Here is a 20,741-nt window from a genome sequence, read left to right on the forward strand (position 1 = left end):
CACAACACCTATAAAAACAACAAAACCAGACAACCATCATTGTATTTTCTTAAAAATATATATGTATATGTACAACAGAATCCAGTGTGTCAGGAAAGGGGGTTGGGAGGGAGATGTTGGGAGAGGCAGTGTGCCCAGGTTCCCAGGCTCACGGGGTCAGAAGTTTGCCCTCCTCCTCCAAAGATTGTCCAATCTGCTTGTAGGGGGCCAGGCTCCCCTGTTTTCTCCTTGATACCTGTATAAGGGCAGGTAAGTTCAAGGGGAGGACCTGGACCAAGTTCTAGAACCTTCCTAAGGCTAGGACAGGCAGGAGGGAGCAGGCTGCATGGCAGAGAAAGGACACAGCTCAGTCGGAAGGGACAGCCTCCCTCCGGCGAGTGGAACCGGATGTGGCACCCAGATGCTCTTGGGCTGCAGCCTGTCTGAACGCAGAGGTCTTGATCATCCCTCAGAATGCCCTGCCCCGAGGACCAGTGAGAGGACAGCAAGGGGGAAACTTCAGCTTTCCTTCATGGTGAGCTGGAGCCCCCGATGGCAAAAGCAGGAGCCAGAGACTGGGAAGAGAGGCTGGAGTCTCTTCCCAGCATGTTCCTGAGATAAGGAATCTGGTGGCCCACATTCTGTCCACACCCCCCACGGCCTGCGACCGGCCACCTGGCACTCATGGAGCTTCCTGTGTCTCCACCCTCTCCTGCCTGGAGCCAGGCTCTGGGAGGGAGTGTGTCGCAGTGTGGCGGGGGTCCAAGAGCCGCCCCAGAGAGTAGCTCAGTGTTTCCAGCAGAGTTCACAGTGGCAGGTGAGGCAACAGGGCTGCCCCTCCAGCTCCCAGTGATGGGGAATCTGGGGACTCCTCGACATTTTCTTTGCTGCTCCCGTGGTCTGGAGTCTTGCATGCCCCTCTGTTGATTCTGCTTCCCAGTCAGCAGGGCTGGCATCTCCACAGTGCTCCTTGTTATATTTGGTGCAGTTGAAGGAGGGCCAGGTTCACGGGTAGCGGGGACGAAGGCCAGCAGCAGAGGCGGCAACAGTAAAGGAAGAAGTGGCTCTCATTGCTGGGGTGTGGTCCCCAGGATAAGGTAAGGCAGCTGGGCGGGGCAGCTTTCTTCCTTTGCCTGTGGGGGAGGAGAGCTGTGCCTGATGATGCTGCCCCTGCAGGAACCAGCAGCCAGAATCTGCACTTGCTCCAGCAACCTGCTAGGTCTGGTTCATTGCTGTTTTCCAGGAGCCAGACCTGAACCATAGCTCCTTTCCAACAAGGTTCTACATAACTACGTGGAGACCACAGCCTCTCCGGGAGTCCAGCCAGGCGAATGGTGAACAGCAAGCCCATATTTTGATTGACTTACTCCAGGAAGGAGGGGCACTTGCCAGGCCAGTAGTGGGTTGGGAATGATTTTGAGAGGTGCTGTGGAGAGAGGTAGGGTGGCCAGCTAGAAGCCCCCGCTGCCAGCCAAGGGCAGGTGCTGGTAGTAGGGTTCAGGGAAGGGGCTCGTTTTGCATTGCCGTTGTTTGTGTCACCGTGCACCTAGGTGGGATCATTTCTCTTCTCCAGTCATTGTCTCATGTAACCCAATGAAGTCCAGGACAAACTGTAGGGAGGCTTCCCACCCTGCCTCTCGCCACGACAGATGGCTTCTGTGGCTGGAATACTTCTTTACCTCGGCCTGAGATGCCCACCCATAGGATGACAATGAGACAAGAGCAGCCAGCCAATGCTCCCTTCTTTTGCTCTGCTAGGAATGTGTACCCAATGATTCTAGGTCACCCAAAGCCAAGGGCTGATAGAGTAGATAGCAGGGAAGGTGGACAATGACAGGCGCATAGGCCAGCCTTTCACCCTCATGGACTAGCCTGAGTCCCTTCATTCCTTCTTTAGGGAGCTCCTGTGCTACTTTCTTGCCCAGCTCCCATGGAGCCCTGCAAGCTGTGGCCAACCATGCACAGGGAGCTTTGGGTCCTTTCCTCCCCATGGACCACTTGGCCATCCTCCCAGCATTCTCCACGTTCTCCAAAACTCTTTGTGGAAGAATGAAGCAAAGGGTCATCCCATGTGGCTGCTGGAAGATACTGGGTGGGACTGGGGATAATGTTGTCGAAATGTCTGCCTTCCTTGTGCTTCTTGGAGGACCCAAGCCTTGCATGATATGATCAGAAAAAGCTTCATCCAATGAAGCTGAGAAGGAGGCAGAGGGTGGATGGGGATCGGCTTGGGGAGCGCAGCCTCCTGCTCTCATTCTTGTTGGATCGCCTCTCCTTTCATCTCCATAAATTACGGGCTCGGAACCGATAAGCTTTGGGTGCTATGAAGAGCAAACGCTTTGGCTTTAGAGCGAGAGGCCGATCATTAGTATTTTTTTCAGGCTATTAATAGGGCTCTGAGAAACTTGAACAAAAGTAGATTACTAGAAGAAAAGTGGCCTTGGCATGGCTGGTGGTGAATTACAATGACTACAGCAAGTTTCCTGAGTATTTGGCTGAATGCTCTCCCCACTGCCCCTTTGTCAGCTGCATTGAGGCAAGGAACTAGAGCTGAGGGGACCAGGTGGCATCTGCTGTTGATGAATTGGTGACCCAGAGCCCACGGCCAGCGTAGAAGCTGGCCCTCCAAGCTCCCTTCCCTGGTGTTGCCTGGGGAGTGGTGGCAGTCAGCACCACTGGAGTTGCTTGGCGGTAAGGTGGGTGCTGGAAGTTGGAGTTCAGGTTTGCTTATAGGGGAGTGTCCCTGGTCAGGTCTCTTTTGGGGTAGCTGGCCTTAACTTCCCACCATGACAGCCTGGCATCCTTGGAGGCAGGCAGAAGAGGAGCTTGGTTCTCTCCTGCCTCCCCCTCTCCATCCCTTTGCTTTTCTCAGGTCCTCCCACTCCAAATCCAATGATGTTCACAGAGAAGTTGGAGCTGGCTGCTTGCATGCATGTCAAGGTTGTGGGGGGCAGGTCTGATACCCCCAGAGGGACACCCTGGCCACCAAGATCTTGCCCCCTCTTGGCAGCTACCTTTGCCCAGGTTGCTTCCATGACCTTCTGTGGGGTTCTTGGACCCAGGCATGGAGCTTTGGTCTCTTGATTTGCAAACTATACCAGGGATAGATGCTCATTCAGTCTCAAGCATTAGCAGGAGAGAGACAGAGAACCCATCCACATGTCCTTCAAACACACCGGCCAATGGGAGGTGGAAGAGGATAGAAAGGTGGAGGTGCCCCAGCTGCTGCTCTTGAAGCAAGGGAGTGTCCACATGTGAGCACCAGGGCTGACTCCTGTCTCCAGGCACAAGAGAAAGAAAGCACAATAATACTGCAGCGTCTCTAACCTATGCTTTTCAAGTATTGCTTGCTGTAAACAGTGTTTGATTTTTGTGTTCGCTCCAACTGCCAGAAACCACAGAAGGACTGCAGTGGAACCCAAAGTCACACACCCCAGCCCCAGCCAGACCCTGCCTGGAAACCTGGCCTACATACCTTGGGGGCCACTCCCCCAGAGTGCCTGCTTTGCAACAGGGACTGATGAGAGCCACAGCTGTCCAGTGTCCTTGCGCATGAGAGGGGCATGTGACCAGTCCAGGAGAGGCCCACCTGTGCCGTATTTCTGAGAGTAAATTGAGAGATACGGAAAGGAAAGGTACTGAAGACCAGCTCTTCGCATGTGGAGGTTTGAAATGAAATCAAACAAAGCAAAAAGACCCAGTGGCCACAAACATGCTGCTACAGACACAGGTCTGTGGTTGAGGGCAGAGAGTACAGAGGTTCGTGGTCCTCAAGTTCAGGGTCTGCCGGCTTCCATCACTGTCCCCTCCTCTTGGGCGGCTCTGTGTCTGAAAAGCCTTCAGTGAGAACTTGTTGTGCTCATTCTTCTCCTCTTCTTAAAAGCAAAACAAAACAAAGGCATTCGAGGGAAAAGAGATCATCATGGACAATTGGAAACAGGAGTTCTATGAAGAAGAAAGAACGTGGAAAGAAGAAAAGGGAGCAGAAATCAGAATCAAACAAAAGCTGGACGGGCTGAGTAGGGCGGCTTTTGCTTTGTTTTATTTCTGTCATTTTTTTCCCTTTTTCTTAAAAAAAATTAAATAAAGTTCTCATTATTTCCCCAATATACATCAAATGAGTTTTCATGCAAAGCAGCAGTCACAGAGGCACAGGGCCGTGTTCCCAGCGCGTGCCTCTCCTGGGCTGGAGGAGCCGCCTTCTCCGTGCCAGCCCTGGCAGCGTCTCCCTGGTACTCGCTGTGAGTGGGTGAACGGGTGGCGCCTTCTGTCTGTCCGAACAGGAAGTGCATGGCTGGCGTGGGGAGAGGGGCCCTCCCCTCTCCCCAGGAGGGGGTCTCAGGGGCAGCAAGCTCTGGGGCCTGACCCCTTCTGCTCGTCCTTCCTTCTGAGACGTCCAGTGTCACAACGTGGACAGGTGCCTCTTCCCTGGAATGGGAGCTCCTGCCCTCAGCTCTCAATGGACATGGCATGGATGAGCTGTTCCACCTTGTGTGCCAGCCGCTGCCGTCGCGCCTGCTCGTCTTGCTCCAGTGCTCCGATGAGCTGGGGAATCAAAGGGGACAGGGATGGGAGCGGAATACGTCACCAGGATGCCATGGATCAGGCCCTAGGGCCTGGAGCCCTCCACTTTGCACCCTCTGCCTACCTTTGCATCCTGCCTTTAGGAACTTAACCTGAAATGATTAACTGAACAAACACATCTACACACACAGAGAGAACCATGTGTCACTTCATGACAGGGATGCGTTTTGAGAAATGTGTCCTTGTGGGAACAGCATAGGGCGCACAGGCAAACAGGAGATGAAATTGAGCACAAGAGGACCTGAGGCCATCAGCAGACTCGGTAGGCATGGGGTGTACTATGGCAGGCTGCTGACAGCACACACTTCTTTTTACAAGTGGAAGGGGACCTTCTAGAATAACAATCAAACCATGCGATTATAGACACATGAGCCAGTAACAGAACTGTGTGTTATTGTCAGTAGCAGCTACCGTACATACTTAGAGGTGTTACTATTGGTTCATTTTTATTTTTAAAAAAAATTATGAATGAGAGAGCGTGCACAACCACTGGTTCGCTCTCCAAATGTTCCTAATGGCTAGGGTTGGGCCATGCCAATGCTGGCCGCTGGAACGCAATCTAGACCTTGCACTTGGGAGAGCTGAACGCAATTCCCCGAGTCATCACTATGACTCCCAGGGTCTGGATTACCACGAAGCTGGACCTTGGGACCCAAGCTGGGATTTGGATCTAAACCTCTGTTATGGAATGGGGGTTTCTCCACTGAGCCTGCCCTACACATGCTGCATGTTTCTGGGACAGATGGCACAGGAGCTGTGTTTACAAGAGCCATCCCCCAAGCCTGTGCTAGGACATAGCATCGGCAGGCGACAGGAATGCCCAGCTCTGTTATGATCTTATGGGATCACCACCGTGTCTGTGGCTCACCAATGACCAAAACATAACTGTGTGGCATGTGGTTGTGCACGCACGCACATACAGTAAGAGATCTTTAAAAAAAAATCCACGGTCAATAAGTACTGAACGCCTTTTTCCATTAAATTCTGGAAACTCTCTTGTATATATATGCAGACATCTAAAATGTTTCCATTGGTCTTACCCAAAAGGTCAAGCAGCAATAGGTCTGAAGAGTGTGAAGCATCACCTGGCGCACTTGGCTGGGTACCACTACCTCTCCGTCTTTCAGGTTCCATGCCAATGCACGACTGGATTTTCTGCAGCTGTCCTGTTCTACTGAGGGGCACCTGGCTGTCTGAAACATGACTGACTTCATTGTATAGGGAAGCTTGGAATTAATCACACCAGACTTGGAACTGAGCAGCAATGAAAGTATTCAAAGTGTTACTTATTACATTCACAATGAGTGAAAGACAATGAAATGTCTCAGCCTTCAATGAATCAAGAGAGTTGAGATGAAGTAATGAGCAATGATAACGGCTTTGGAGCTCCGGGGCTTTGGACTCTATGAAAGTTTTTTTTTCTCAACTATTCTATTATTTATATAAGGGTTCAGTCAAGATTCCTGTTTATTCACTCGATTCTCTGCTGGTTGCTTTCTGTGCCTTCCAGGGCCTTGGCTTTTAAAAATATGTTCGTTTACTTATTCTTGTCTACTTGATAGGTGGAAGAGAGAGAAAGAGAGAGGGAAAGAGAGAGAGGTGTCACTTAACAACAGGTTCACCCCTCAGTGTCTATGGCTGCCAGGTCTGGGCCAGGTGAGAAGGATCTTACAACTCCGCCTGAGCCTCCCACGTGGGTGGCAGGGCCTGAGTTCTTCTGCCAGCACCTGCTGCCTCCCAGCATGTGTGAGCAGCAAGCTGGATTAGAAGCCAAGATGGGACTGGTTCCCAAGCACTTAGACATGGCATGCAGGTGTCCCATCGAGCAGCAGCTTAACTCGCTGTGCCATGGCATCTGTGCCTAGGGCCTTGCCTTACCTCCTCGCTGTACTTGCTGACGTAGGAGTAGATTTCATTGAGGGCGCTCAGCATGTTGAACTCCACGGCGTGCAGGCGGGACTGCTCAGCGAGGTAGGCATTCATGTCCTGATCACTGATGGCGGGGAGCTTGGCAATGTCTGCATAGTATCTGTCATGGACGGGGTGGGTGCCTTGGTAAGACTGGGAACCCCCCCACACCTGGCCCTGGGCCCCCCCCCCGGAAGCACTGAATGGCCTCCAATGGTGAGACTGGGACCCCCACGCTTGGCCCTGGGGCCCCCGGAAGCACTGAATGCCCTCCAATGGCTCCTGCTTCTCTATGGTTTGCTCTAGCCTCTTGGGGCAGGCTGACGTTGAGGCCTCAGGCCAGGCTGGGGGAGGCTCCTGACTAAACCAGCAGAGCGCTTCAAAGCCTAGGAGACTTCCACTAGCTGCCTTGGATTCAAATCTCAACTCTGCTATCTGCTGGTAATGTTGAACTTGGTTAAATTATTTGGCCTTTCCGTGCCTCAGTTTCCCCATCAGTAAAATAGGAATAGTAATGATACCCACTTACCATACACAATATTTACTGCTGTGCTTATGTGAGCTAGTTTAGCGTAAGCTCCATGAATGTTAACTAGTGTAACACCAGCCGATTCCCAGGAGGCACAGAGCCACGATGCCTCCTGAACAGCAGGCAGTGTGGGAGAGAGAGGTGGGAAACAGGGCCTGTACTGGGCATGCTACTGACCTCTCAACCCAGCTCTTGTAGCTGGGGATGTCCTTGGCATACAGCAGCTTGTTGGAGGGCGAATCCTTGCCCAGCCGGTGCTCCGACGTGGAGCAGGAGTCCATGAAGGTCTGGGCCACCACTGAGAGGCAGGCATCCGTGATGCTGCCCTTGTGGATGTCAAACACAAACTGGGGGTTCTTGATTACGTTCACCCAGAAGCGCAGAGGGAGGCTGCGGGACAGGGCGGGACACACTCAGCAATGCATCTTGGCTGTGCCCCTCGCGCTGCCCACAGACGCCTCTCCTGTCACTCTGGGCATCACACTGTCTCTCAGAGAGGCAGGCAGGGGGTGAGATGCTGTGTTAACAGGTGCAGGGATGAAGCTGCTAGTTCAGCTCAAGCTGATCCTGACCAGGAAGGAAAGCGGAAGGCACTGGAAGGCATGGCTGGGCCCTAATGGGCACTTGACTGTTTGCTAAAAGCCCAGGGGTGGGCGTGGCTGGATCCTGCTCCCTGCCTGGAAGTCTTTCTAAAGGCCCCATGCCTCCAGGGCAGCTCAGGAACAGGGGACAGAAGCTTTCTCAGAGCTGGAACAAAGCTGCCAGGCCCCCCAGTCCCTTCTCAATGCCCATGCCCATTGTCCCCAAAGAGGCAGCCCAGCAGCCCCAGGCTCTGCCTCTGAGTGGGCACAAAGGGTGCCACCTGCCTTCTCCACCCAGCCGGGGTGCCCCTAGCCACTTCCGAGGGCTGGCCCAGGCCCGGCAGGGCCGTGCAACGGGCTCCCCTGGGGGAAAGTTCTTTTATGACTCTCCCCAGGGCATTCCAGTATCTGGGCAGCGGGAGAAGTGGAGGGCATTGTTGGCATCCGGGGACTAAGCCATGCACAGCTGAGGGTTTCTCCACCCCAGAGGAAGCCCTCAGCCTTAGGAGACTTCCTTTGGGGATCTAACAAGCAGAGGAAAATAGATTTTTTTTCTGCCTGTGCCCCTGCCCCCTCTGCCACTCCCCTGTAAAGCTCTTGGCAGCTGCTGCTCTTGCTTCCTGTTCCTCTTCTAACTGCTTTTCTGGCTCTCACTCCCTGACCCTCCTGTGCCATGAGCCCAGGGCCTGGCTTGTCCTTCCCACCTGCGATGCTGCTCCAAGCTCATCCCCATCTTCCTCTGTTCCTGACCGTCACGGATCCCAAATTTCCCCCAAATACTTCGTTAGTGTCAGGCTTTGGCACAGGCTAGCCTGGGCCACCCCAAGCCTGGCATTATGCTTGCTACTTGTCCTCACCACAAAGTACATGGGAGTCCCTGGGTCCCCTGCAGCCTGGAGGGAGCTGAGGCCCAGCCACGGCTCCCTCCTCCGGCAGCTCTGGGGCCCTTCTCTTCAGCTTGCCTGGGACACTGACTCTCTGAGGTCTGAGGCATCCAGGTGGCACATGTCTGCTACTTGGTCAGCACCACAGAAGGCACAGAGATGGGGATTATCCAGAACTTTCTCTTGATTTCCCCAACATCATTCCATTGATAGGCCTGCTGGGCTTCCTCTAAAACCAAAAAGATGGGTGTGGCCCTGCCCCTGGGAATGCAGCTACAAGGTCTGCCTGGGCCAAGGGCACTATGGGCTGTTCACGCCTTCCCCCCTCCCAGGGATCCCCCTCCCCAATCCTCTTTGTGTCACTGCCCTGGGATCAAAGCCGGTGACCCAGGAGCACTCAGGAGAAGGAAGGAAGAAACAGCCGGGGCTGGGGCTGGCTGCTCCCAGAGTGTTTTGTTGGTTGCTAAGACTTCTGATTCCCAAATAACAGCCGGGGCCCATCTGTGTCAGCTCTGTTTTCGGAGGAGGCCACTGACTGTAGACAGCTGCATGGGCTGCCTGCCCGACCCTAATGCCTGGACCTGCCCCCACCCACCTCTGCTCTCCTTTCCCCAAGGCCGCCTTTGACTCTGCCTCCTGGCTGGGCTCCGTCTGACCTGAAGGGCAGTTCTCAGTTTGGCCTGTGGTCCAGGTTTAAAGCCTTGAGGTGGGGCTGAGGTGGGTGGGAGCCCCAAATGGGACTTTGCCCACTGTTAGAGTTCCCCTCAGGGAAGAGTCCCATGGACGGGGGGGTCTTCTGCCTGCTGTCTCCTCAAAGCAGTGACACCAGGTTGGCAATGAGGTCTTCAGGGAGCAAGGGTGCCATGAGGGCTCTGGTCTGGAGCAGGTGTGAGCTCCTCTGCCAGTGAGGGCCACCTCTACCAGGGAGACCCCTGGGTTGATCCTGGGTTCCCCATCTCAGGAAGTGCCCTGGATTCTGCTTCTCCTGGAGGAACTGACCCCAGCCCCAGGCCCCAGGGCTCTGCTGTTGGGTTTCCCAGTGTGAATTTTTGGGTGCTCCCCTGGCTGCCTTCTCCTGAGCCCCAGGGGGGTTCAGAGTCAGGGGAGCAGGTCGTTGCCTGGGAAGCTTACATGCCTAACAGGCTTGACTTGGTGCAGACAGCCTGTGCTCCAGGGCACCTGTATGCTCCCCGGTTGGGAGGCCTTGCTCCCCTGTAGGCCTGGCAGCCCTCCACCTGCCCGGGACTCTGTTGCTCCCCACCCCTGCATAGCTCTTGGCATCTCAGGGTAGGGGAGAGGCTGTATCTCCCACGGAGCTCTCCTGGGAGGGAAGGGACGGTGGTGGTGGTTTACCAGTTGCTCTTCCAGGTGTGCCGCACATCTGTGTCGTGGATGCTGTGTCTGTCAGCCTGCTCGTCCAAGAAGTCAAACATGTACTTGATGGCCAGTGGGAGAGCGCTGCCCCGGTGCACAGTGCTGAACAAGGTCTCAAACAGGTCATCCACAAACTTCTGCAGGGTGCCCTGTGGAGCGGAGGAGGGGCAGAAAGAGGGTGTGAGTTGGAGGGACAACAGTTGGCACACCAGAGGCTGCCCTGCATCCATCTGCCTTGTGGACTGGCCTGTAGCATGCAGCCTGGCCCACGAGGTGGCAGGGGTGGGGAAGGCTATTGGTTGGCAGACCCAGTGGACTGGGGGTCCCCAAGGAGGGTTTCTTCTCAACTGCAGCTTCACTCCCAGTCGCACCCCACATCAGAAGTGGGTAGAAGTTTGAGTAGAAGACAGGAAGTGCCTCGAGCCTTAGCTTGCCAGGGAAGAGGGCACAGTGGCCAGCTGAGTCAGGAGAGGGCTTCTGGGGAAGAGGGGCTGCTCCACGGGGCCTTGGAGGGTCTCGGGGCCAGGGCAAGACTTGGGCCTGCATTCCCATGTAGGCTCTGGGCCCACTCAAGATGGCTGGCCAGCCCTGACTTTTCCTGGTGTCTTTTTACTGTTCTCTAATTGCTGGGCACGGGCAGGCAAAGCTACAAGGCATATTAGAGCTCAGAGATCATCTGTGGGCACTTTAGGAAGCAAGTCCCAGAGCTGAGAGCTAAGGGCTGCACTGTTAGACTTTGAGCCGTGCTGCTGCCAGACCAGTGGTGGGGACAGGGCTGGATACCCGGTGTGGCCACCGCTCTCACAGCCCTATCAGGCCATCTGCTGGGAAGGCAGGCAGACACTGTGGCCTCCCACAGTGGCCAGAGAGGGGGGAAGAAAAGGCATTGAGGATAGAGACTGGCTTATCAGTGCAGTTGTCAGCAGCAAGAAGACCCTAAGATTTTCCCAAGTGAAAAGGGTACCCCCAAGTAGAGAGAGCCAGTCCTCTGACTGCAGCGGGGGTTCCCAGGGGCAGACCAACAGCACATTTCCACCAAAGGGTGGAGGCTGTCGTGGTCTGCCCTGGGACTTGGATGAGAGTTTACCCTGAAGGGCAGACTGTGGTGGGATGGGGGTCAGGGGGCCTGCTGCCCGAGTAGAGTAATAGTTACCTTGGTGGCCAGCAAGCGTGTCAGGTAGATCTCGGACACCATCTTGCTACCCCGGTCACCCTCTTTCTGGTCACCGTGGTCGTGGTTCTTCACCAGATGCCACACCTTGACCCCACTTTCCAGGTCAGGGGTTATCATGGGGGCTCGCGACCTCAGGCTGTCGGGGCTGCCTGTGTACCTGAAGGAGGAGTCTGAGCAGAAGGGGGCGTTAGAGGGCTGTGAGTGACCGAATCCATCAACCCTGTTGGTAGATCCTTCCGGAACTGCCCCTCCTTCCCTTTCCCTGCCTCTTCACCACCAACTGGCTGTATTACTCAGAACAAATTCATTTCCCGTCGGGGCAGGGGGATTCTTGGAACCTTACATGTGGTGGGCACTGGGCAGAGGAGCTAAAATTCTTTATTCAGAAACATGATTTAGCAATTCTGAGCTGGACTCCTGGGAGTTTAGGGGACAAAACTCCTCTAATGTTTTCAAGCAGTGAACGAAAGGTCAACAGGTAAAATGGCACCTGGACACTTTCATAAAAACTCTGGACACTGAGTGGCCACAGATTATAATGCAGCCCTTGGCATACAAGTTGCTCAGGGCCTGAGATGTGGCCTTCTGAGCCCCCTTTAGTGTCTGTGGTGCTCTGGGGCCCTCCAGCTGAACAACCCAGCGCCTGAGTGCACATATGCAGAAATGGGACAGGAGACCACACTGCCCAAGGGGACTGGGGGCTAGCATGTCTCGGTGCTCCAGAGTGAGTGAGGGAGATATGAGCCCCTCCCCTTCCAGGTGCCTCTCTGGTCCCTAGGGCCTCCAACTCCTTCACCAGGCCTGGAGTCCCAAAGGAAGAGCAAGGGGCACTCCTGCTCCACGGCTCTGAGAAGACAGGTGCCTCTGGACACAAGAAGTGGGCCTCGACTTCAGCAGAGGGTGGGCAGTTGTGAGGGTGGCAAGTCCCTGGATGACCCTTGTGGTCCTCACCGTATCTGCTGATGGACGTCCGGGAGATGCTGGCCGAGGCAGGGATGTTGTAGGAAGATGTCTGTTTGGGGACCAGAGCCACCACTGACCTGTCTGACACCTGGGGAGGCAGCAAAGGGAAGAGAGTAGGTGAATGTGGGTGTCTTGGGAAGTGGAGCAGTCCAGTACTTCTGGGGGCAGGGGGGTTGTAGAGCAGAAATAGGATAGAAAGTAAGGAATTTAAGAAACCCAGAAATAGCCATTACTGTGTGTGTGTGCATATATATACATAGAGAGAGAGAGCAAGAGAGAGAGAGGGAGAGAGAGATATTTAAAAAGTTGTGGTAGAGCTACAGAACTACACTTCCTGTCAGGTAGCTCCTTGACACTTGCGGCTACTCAGCACCTGCAGGGTAGTAAGCTAAGACATGTTCTGTAGCTGTACAACACACACTGGATTCCCATGACTTACGATGGATACAAGAGTATCAGTGGTCTCATTAATACTCTTTATACTGATGGCATATTGAAATGTCAGCTGAGACCAACTGAGTTAAATAAAATGTACTGTTGTTCATATGAATCTCACCTGCTTGTGTATGTGTATTTTTTTTTTATGTGGCTAGCAACCAATGTAAAGTTGCACATGGGACAGACAGGGCTAGCTGGGAACAGCCCCAGCAGCCTTTGTAAGCTGCAGAAATCAATCTCATGTTACAGAGGCAGCAGTAGAGCAAGCTAAGCCATATTCATGGTCACACACTGAACATCCTGCAGCCATGTCTGTCAGGGCCCAGAGAACAAACTCTCTTCATAGCTTCCAACAGGGGATTTTATTTCAGGCTACACGGGTTGGAAGCTTTAACCCTTTGTGCTCTGATTTCCTTCTTGTCTGGGTCTTAGCATGCCTGGACCACCCCGCACAGCTTCCCCCACTGCGCAGCTGTCCTTGGGGACTCAACAAGGAAGATGGAAGATGTTTTGTCCCACTCTCCATGTGGGTGCCCCGTGTCTCCTGCAGGGAGAAGGCTGACGAATGGGCAGCCATATTGAAGACATTTGGGGCCATTTTGATTTAAGATTACCTCATATCCAATAAAAATGGAGAATCTCCAGGATTGTGGTGATCCAATTAAATCCCTAACGCAGAGGGAATAAAACAGCTATAATAATGTTATGGGCCATAAACCATTCCTATTAAACCATTTTTTATTTTAACAATTTTTATGAACTTTATAAGTTTGATTTATAGCTTCACCAGTCATAAAGCCATCTTTCTGGGTCTTAAATTGTCAGCCCCTCTCTCCCACCAAAAAGGAATTAAATGTTGGGAAGTCAAACCATCAATGAACATTAGCGCTAACGAGATTTCCTGATAGCCTGTTTTAGTGGTGGTGGTTAATTTTACCCTCCCTATAAATCTGCAGGAGCCAGGGAAGTTTTTGAATATTGCGTTGTTAATTAAGATTATGCAGATTTTTCTCCCAAAGGGGTTCCAAAGACCTTTGACTCCAGGGAGGGAAATAGGAGGGTAGCGCTCTGCCGTGATGGCATGGAGCAACGGGGTCCTGTGCCTGGGAGTGCGATGGGCTCCGTGCCTTCCCAGACAGGGCAGCTTCTTGCACTTGTCAGCAGCTTGTACCTCGACCCCCAGCTTAGGATGCAGTGGCAGACCCTCTACGCCTGACTCTCAGGGAATCTCCTTAGAATTCATTCACCGATTCTGCTAGGCCCGACGTTTTCATGGCCAGGGCAACTGATTCTGTCCTTACGTCTTTTTTCTTGTCCTCCAGACACAGAGTCACAAGGCGACTAAAATAGTCACAGTTCTATTCAGTTTCCAGATCTTACCACTACCTTTCCTTGTGATGGGTTTTTCTGTCTCTTTGCCAACAGGTGGTGCAATCCTGTGCTTAAGGATGCCTGGCTGGGTCTGACTGTGGCTCTGCAACTTAACCAGCTCCCAAACCCAGCCTCTCTGTGCCTCTCACTTGTCAGTGAGAACAACAAACAACTGGGTCTGAGTCTGTTGTGAGGATCAGAGTAGGGCAGTGTGGGCTAAGGGCGGTGCAGGCACGCAGGGAACCCATGAGGAGTGTTGGTGTTAGAGTCGTGATGATGAGCGGCATGACGCTGCTTGTCCCCACCTCCCCGAGGGAAGCAGATTCCCCCCTGTCCTCCATCACTCAGACCTAGCATAGAGGGAAGTGCCTCACATTCAGTCAAGCTCAGTAAATATTTGAGGAATGGATGAATACATGAATGAGAAATGACAGCAGGGAGTTGAAAGTGCTTTGTATGAAAATGATGAGCAAGGCAGGGACAGAGCATGCTGCTTTCTGATGGGCAGGCCCCGGATGGACAGCCCAGGCACTAGAGACAAGAGAAAGGCCTGGCTCCTTCCCTTCACAGATGTGCAGCATCTGGATGCCCCATGCTGTTCTCTTTTGCACTTGCTTACTCAATTCCGATTGGTTTGTTACCTTCGTTCTCCTGGATGCACAAAGCACCAGGTGAAGCGCAGGTGGGGAGGGGAGGTGTGTGTATGCACTGCACAGGAGCGTTTACAGCAACTCGTGTGCAAGCACACAGTGAGCTGGGAAGTAGCTCCAGACAGAGCCTTTTCTCCTACGACACCATCATCTGGGCCAGCGAGCCAGGCAGGACTTGAGCAAGGCAGGAGGCGGGCCAGGGAGGGGGAGTGAGCTTGGAGAGGAGCGTCCATCGTGGGCTGGGCCCAGCAGCCCCAGCTTCCTCCAAGGCAGCACTGGGGTTTCCGGCAGGGTTGCTGGCAGCATGGTGCTTGCGAGCGAGCGCAGCCCACCAGGCCCTTCTGCACACCTGCCAGTCGCTCTGCAATCCTCCCTTTGTGAGGGAGGGACAGAGGAGGAGATTATTAATCAGACCATCCCATGGGTCTTGCAGCCTGAGGCACTTCCTCTGGTTGGTTTAATTTCCCTTGGCGTCTCTCATTTCCAGTTTCTATTTTAGTATTTTTTCCTGAATCTCAGCTTGTCTACCTGTACTTAATCTTACAGAGACCCCCAGCCGGGAGCAGTTTCCAATCCAGGGAGGGAGAGGGGGGCAGTGGCTGCCCACCTGGATCTCCGGCTCCTTGTCTGGGAATTTTGGGCCTGCTCATTCCCTGTCTCTGTTGGGGTGCTAATCCATTTGCCTCCTGCATTTAATCTCTTCCACACACACCTGCAGCAGGCAGGGATCCCCACGAACCCCATCATGCAGGTGAGAAGAAAGACAGCCTACGTGTTTTTTCTCGAGAACACCAGGCAGTGAGTAAAGGGTCAGACGTCAGACACGACAGCCCATTGCCTGTTGTACTGCAGGTCAGAGGGTAAGCTGCACTAGTGAAATGCCCCATAGGGGACAGTGCGAGGCCCTCCAAGGCAGCCGGGCCTTCTCCCTGCAGATTTGGTGTGGATACTCCAGCAAGGAATGCTTAGATCTTACTCCAGAGTGGAGTTGCAGCATGCATGTGTATCTAAGGGTCTCCAGTAACTCTAAGGGGTCAGTGCTCTAGGATCAGGGATGAGAAGAAAATGCTTCTGAGGCTTCTAAGGCCCTCCTAAAGTAATGCTTAGAGAGAAAGGGAACATTCTGGAAAGTTGTGAATCCCTAGCAGGAAGCTCCGTGCCCCAGAGCAGCGGCCCCAGCCCACCTGATAGTGCATCAGCGTGTTGAGCCGTTTCCAGTCACCCTCGATCTTGGTGGTGATGTCTTCATCCTGCAGCACCACCCGTGCGATCCGACCCTGGCGCCACTCTGGATGGAAGGGGCAGGGTGAGCCGCAGTGTGAGAGGAGACGGGTGGTGGCTGCAACCCAGGCCCGCCCAGCCGTGCCCCTCTAGGGACTTGCAACGCTGGCTTCCCTGAGATGCTGTCACTGATCAAGTTTGGAGACCTGAAGGGCTCTCTGGGGTCAAGACAGCGGTTTGTGCAGGACAGGGTAATGAGGGCAGTTGGCTGGCAGGCCTCCCCAGGGATAACTACGGTGAGCAGTAGGAAGGGAGGTGCATGCCACCTGCCCCCGTCTGGCCAGCACCTAGCTGGGCTGTGGGCACCCCCACAGCCTGAGTATTCTCCAGAGTGGCCCTGTACACCACAGTTGGGCTTCCTACCCAAGTCCATGTCAACGGCCCGGGGGCGCTGTGAGTAGGGCACGTTCTTATACACAGCGTCCAGGATCTTCTCCTTGACCTGTGTGATGGTGTCGCAGTTGAGCACCTTCACTGGGATCTCCGGGCTATTCTCGTTGTCGGGGTTCACGCAGTTCAGGATCTGCCAGCAGGTGCAGAACGTAAGCAGGGCCAGGTCATTGCATGTTTATCCCCCTTAGGGGAGACTTGGGCACTCCCCCAAACCCAGTATCTCTCACGGTCTGCCATTTATCAAGTGACAGCCAGAGCCGTCATGCCCACATCTTCTTTCTCAAAGAAGCAGGCCTCCCCTTTCTCGCCCTGAATGGCACCTGGGGTTCCGGGTGCCGGGCTCTGAGCCTCTGGCCTTCTTACCAGGGTCTTGTAGTCGATCTGCTGCCGGATGAGCTTGTCCTCGCTGAGGGAGTAGCGGGCCTCACCCGTGATGGCGTCGATGGGGCCCTTCTCCATCTGCTGCTTGATGGCGCAATACAGCATGAACAGGGGCTCACCGGCACACTCCTGTGGGCACAGGTGCAGCGGGCATTGAGGGTATGGCCTCCTCAGGCTGGCCTGGGCTTCCCCTCATGGACTCTGCCTCTTGCCACTGACCCCCATCCCCACCGCAGCCCAGATGGACAGGGTCACAGAGGGACAATGAGGCAGAGCAGCCCGTCAAGGTCATCTTGTCCTCGATTCCAGCCCCACCCCCCAACTCCCTGCTTTCTCCCTTCTCACCTTCAGGAATTTGTGCAAGAGGAAGGCAAACCAGTTGGTCAGCATCTTCTCGGCAACAGACTCCGTCCTAGGGGGCAGGGAGATGGGAAGAGGGACAGGGCTTTATGGAGGGGTCAGAGTGGTGGGCCTGGGCTTGTGTGGGTCAAGAGACCCAGAGCTGGAGGCCAGCACTCCTGGGTGCTGGCCTGACCCCATCAGGAATTAGAAGATGACCTTGGCCAGGGTTGCTCCCTTCTGGGTCCCAGCCCCAGGGACAGAGCAAGGGATCCCAGCAGTTCACTGGCTTCTGCAGGTGCCTCCCCTAGCCCCAAGCTGCAGATTGGGGGACCAGGAAAAAAAGAAAGGCGCTGAGCCATCCTTGGCCTCAGATGGGGTAGGTCAAGCAGTATTGCAGCTCCCAGCAAGTGGTACAAATTATACCATTGGTGTGCAGTCAATTGCAGGCCTTTGCCTGGGCCCCTCAGCAGCCTAGGCCCAGGAGAAGCAGACAATGGCAGAAAAATTGCAGCTTTCTCCCCCAGCCCCTCCCAGCACCCTTTCTCTGCATTGTGCCTGAGATTAGCCCTAATTTAAATACAACAGTTCTTAATGAGAGTTTCTAATGCTCCCATTGGCAGACTGGGGCTCAGTGCTGCTCTTGTGAAACAAAGCTGCTCTTTCTCTCTCCTCACCGCCCCCCACCAAGAGCCTGTAGCAGGCCACCTAGGAGCAGTGAGAGTACAGCAGCCTGACTCCTGGCGCCCCCCAGGACCCCAGAGCTTTGGAGGTGGTGTGCCCAACGGATGCTGGGGTCTCTAGCCCTCTCCCCTGGAAGAAATGGGGTATGCTGTGGAAGCTGGACTTTCAGATCCAGGAAGCTGGGCATAGAGTGGGCAGTTGACACTGCTAAGCACAGAAGTTTCTGGAGGAGTGAGAATATTCTCCAGCCTGGAGGCCACCAGCCCTATTTTCCACCAAGCCCTTGAATGTGGTCAGTGTGATGGGGAAAGTGAGATTTTTGCTTCCTTTCTCTTTGAGCTAAGAGCTACAGATGGCCACTGTGTCGGACAGGGCTGCTCTAGCTGCACATGGTGCGAAGGCGATGCAGGTACAATCATTTCTCTCAGTTTGTGTACAAGGAAACTGAGCAACAGCAAGATTATACCACTTGCCGAAGATACACAGCAAGCAGGTGGCTGAGTGGGGCTTCCTGCTGAAGACCAAGTCCAGGCCTGCGGCTCTGCATCACACTCAGATCGGTACTGGGGCTGAGGATGATCAGAGCCTGCCTCCGGAGAGCCAGGCGGGCATTCACTGCCCAGCATGGGGCTGTTCCTGGGGTGTGCCTGGCACGGTGCACCCTGCCCACCCCAGCCGCAGGTCAGACCTCCGCAACAGTAGCTTGGGGTGGTTCTTGTTCTCCAGGTTCTTGTCGATGAGGTCGGAGAGTAGCTGCTTGAGGACGTCAGTGGCGTACTCCAGGCGGCCCTGCAGGCCGGTCATGATGAGCGAGGCCACGTTGCCACGGTCACGCATGGAGAAGCTGCGCTGCATCTCCAGGGTGCGGATGAAGGTCAGCAGGAACACTTTGTTGTTGATGAGCTGGGCGAAGAGCTTTAGGGCTTTCTCCACGTGCTGCTGCCCGTTGCCCTGCACCTGCCGTGGGGTGAGCCAGTGGGGGGTGCTGAGCACTCTCAGTGCGCTGGCCTTGCCCGACCCTCAAGACAGCCTGCTGGTGGACACCTGCTTAGTTAGTGCCCATCTCCACCCGGTGTTGCTCAGTTAATGAGGTGGGACTGGCTGGCCTCGGAGGTCCTGATCTGCCCTGACTGTGCAGAGCCCTTGGAGGGGACTTCAAGGATGTGCTGAAAGAATCCGTCCGCCTCCTTCTGCTTACCAGCCACCCTCTAATCTCCTCCGTCCTGATTCATTATCTTTCGCAGCACAAGCCTACAAGCCTGGCAGAATCCCGTGCCTTTCTTTAAGCCACCTTAAATCCATTTCAGAATGAGGCAGGATCTTAGTTAATTAATCTAGTCGTTAATTAAAAAATGACAAACAATGAGCCTTATCCTGGAATCACCCCTAAAGAGCCTCGGCACCACCCCACTGCCTGAGACCTCCCCGGCGGCTCTGGCGGGCGGGTGGCTACTCTGCTTGGCCGGGGAAGCCCGGGGAGGCAGAGCCAGGCGGGCGGCTGTTACCTCCAGCTCCCGCAGGACGGGGTGGTCCTCGATGCCAGGGAACAGGACTCGCATGGCGTAGGTGCGGTAGTCTAGGTAGGGAATTCCCGAACGGTCCAGGTCACTGGTCAGCTCATTGATATCTGTCTGGAGCTCAGCAAAGGCTGTGAGGGTAGAGCCAGGGGAAAGAGTTGGTGAGGGGCTGAAGGAAGGAATTTAGGGCCTGTGGTGCAGAGACAGCAGGAGGTTAGAGGGGTGGGGAGTGGGCTGCCTTTCTTAGATGGTGGGAAGATGGGTGCTTTCTCCATCCTGCTTGCCTTTTTGTTGTAAAAAGTGTTGAATTTCTGCATAAACAGGAGAAAGAAGCACAACAGCTAGGCTTGGGCCCCTTGCTCTGGGTTGTGCAGGTCCTGGAAGCAGCTGGCAGGCTGAAGGGCCAGGGTGGCTGTGGCTGCCATCACCGCCAGCCAAGAAGAGATCTCATACAAAGAGGGCAGGTGCCCAGTCCTCAGGCCAGGGTCCAATTGGTGAGCGTGGCTGGGTGACACAGGGCTTTGCGGGCCTCCCCCCAGGTGCTGGGCCTTTCAGGGCCCGACCCTCCCAAACTGGCCACCTGTGGCTCTGGGAGAAGCCTCTGGGATGGCCTGCTTCCAACGTTTTCAGCAAAAGGAAAAACGTTTTCACTCCTAATTGAGATGTTTACCCAGAGAGCCCTGGGCTGGAGAGGATGCCAGGTACACTCGTCACCCTGTGGCTGAGGTTATGTGGGCGATGGGGAAAAACAATTTCCACACCCACACATGGCAAGGGCCAGGGACACCAGCAACTGTGTGCAGTCTGTGGCTCTGACTGCAAACAAATCATGGAAGGGGCTCTCCTACCTTCCCTGCCACTGGGACCCCAAGGAAGTGATAGGGACCCTCACACACTTAGCTCCTTGGGGGAGTCTGCAGCCTGAGACAGTGGGGGATCTAGGAGAAGGGTGGCTAGAGTGGGCTTTGACAGGTTTGGAGTTGTGGCACAGCAAGTCCATCTGCCACCAGTATCCCATGTTGGAGTACCACTTCTGATACAGCTCTCTGCTAATGTGTCTGGGAAGGGACCAGAGGCCATCCAAGCCCAGAAGCCCAAACCACCTACATGGGAGTCTCAGACGGAGTTCCTAGATCCTGGCTTTGGCCTGGGGCACTCTGGGCTGCTGCTGCCATTTTCAGAGTGAATCAGCAGATGGAAGATTAATTCTCTCTCTCTCTCTAACTCTGCTTTTGAAAGAAATAAACCTTGGGCCCAGCACAACAGCTCAATGGTTAGGTCCTCGCTTGTGCGCATGCCAGGATCCCATATGGGCACCAGTTCCTGTCTTGGCTGCTCCACTTCCCATCCAGCTCCCTACTTGTGGCCTGGGAAAGCAGTGGAGGACGGATAGCCCACTGTCTTAGGACCCTGCCACCCACGTGGGAGATCCTGCCTCCTGGCTTCAGATCGGCTCAGGTCTGGCTGTTGTGGCCACCTGGGGAATGAACCAGCAGGTGGAAGATCTTTCTCTCTGTCTCTGCTTTTCTCTATAAATCTGCCATCTCAATAGAAATAAATAAGAAAGAAAAGAAGCCTTCAAAAAGATCAAAAAAGCAGACTGGGAGTTGAGTCTGTGCCGAGGACCCAATACAGTGGAGGGGTCCCTGGTTCTCGCATGGTGGGCAATCTGCGTGGAACTTCTCGGTTTATGGGCCAAAGAAGCTTCTAC

At 54.5% G+C, this 20,741-nt stretch overlaps 1 protein-coding gene across 2 annotated transcripts in view; it reads right to left on the bottom strand.

Annotated features, from left to right (window-relative positions):
• Positions 1–4,000: 4,000 nt before the first annotated feature.
• PLXNA2 (plexin A2) overlaps positions 4,001–20,741 on the bottom strand; it is a 188,549-nt gene continuing 171,808 nt past the window's right edge. The window contains exons 23-34 of one of the 2 annotated variants that reach the window (XM_040985603.1): positions 19,019–19,161; positions 18,202–18,470; positions 16,836–16,902; positions 16,473–16,619; positions 16,080–16,239; positions 15,620–15,723; positions 11,965–12,064; positions 10,993–11,183; positions 9,819–9,988; positions 7,178–7,390; positions 6,442–6,592; positions 4,001–4,524 (exon numbers count right to left, since the gene is read on the bottom strand). In XM_040985603.1, coding sequence (XP_040841537.1) covers positions 4,429–4,524; positions 6,442–6,592; positions 7,178–7,390; positions 9,819–9,988; positions 10,993–11,183; positions 11,965–12,064; positions 15,620–15,723; positions 16,080–16,239; positions 16,473–16,619; positions 16,836–16,902; positions 18,202–18,470; positions 19,019–19,161 — 1,811 coding nt within the window. In that variant the 3' untranslated portion in view covers positions 4,001–4,428. Of the gene's footprint in view, positions 4,525–6,441; positions 6,593–7,177; positions 7,391–9,818; positions 9,989–10,992; positions 11,184–11,964; positions 12,065–15,619; positions 15,724–16,079; positions 16,240–16,472; positions 16,620–16,835; positions 16,903–18,201; positions 18,471–19,018; positions 19,162–20,741 lie in introns of those variants that run through there. The other variant, XM_040985604.1, reaches the window with a different exon arrangement.

The sequence above is a fragment of the Ochotona curzoniae genome, unplaced genomic scaffold, assembly GCF_017591425.1.
Source record: "Ochotona curzoniae isolate NIBS_2020 unplaced genomic scaffold, NIBS_Ocur_1.0 contig_430, whole genome shotgun sequence".
Taxonomy (NCBI): Eukaryota; Metazoa; Chordata; class Mammalia; order Lagomorpha; family Ochotonidae; genus Ochotona; species Ochotona curzoniae.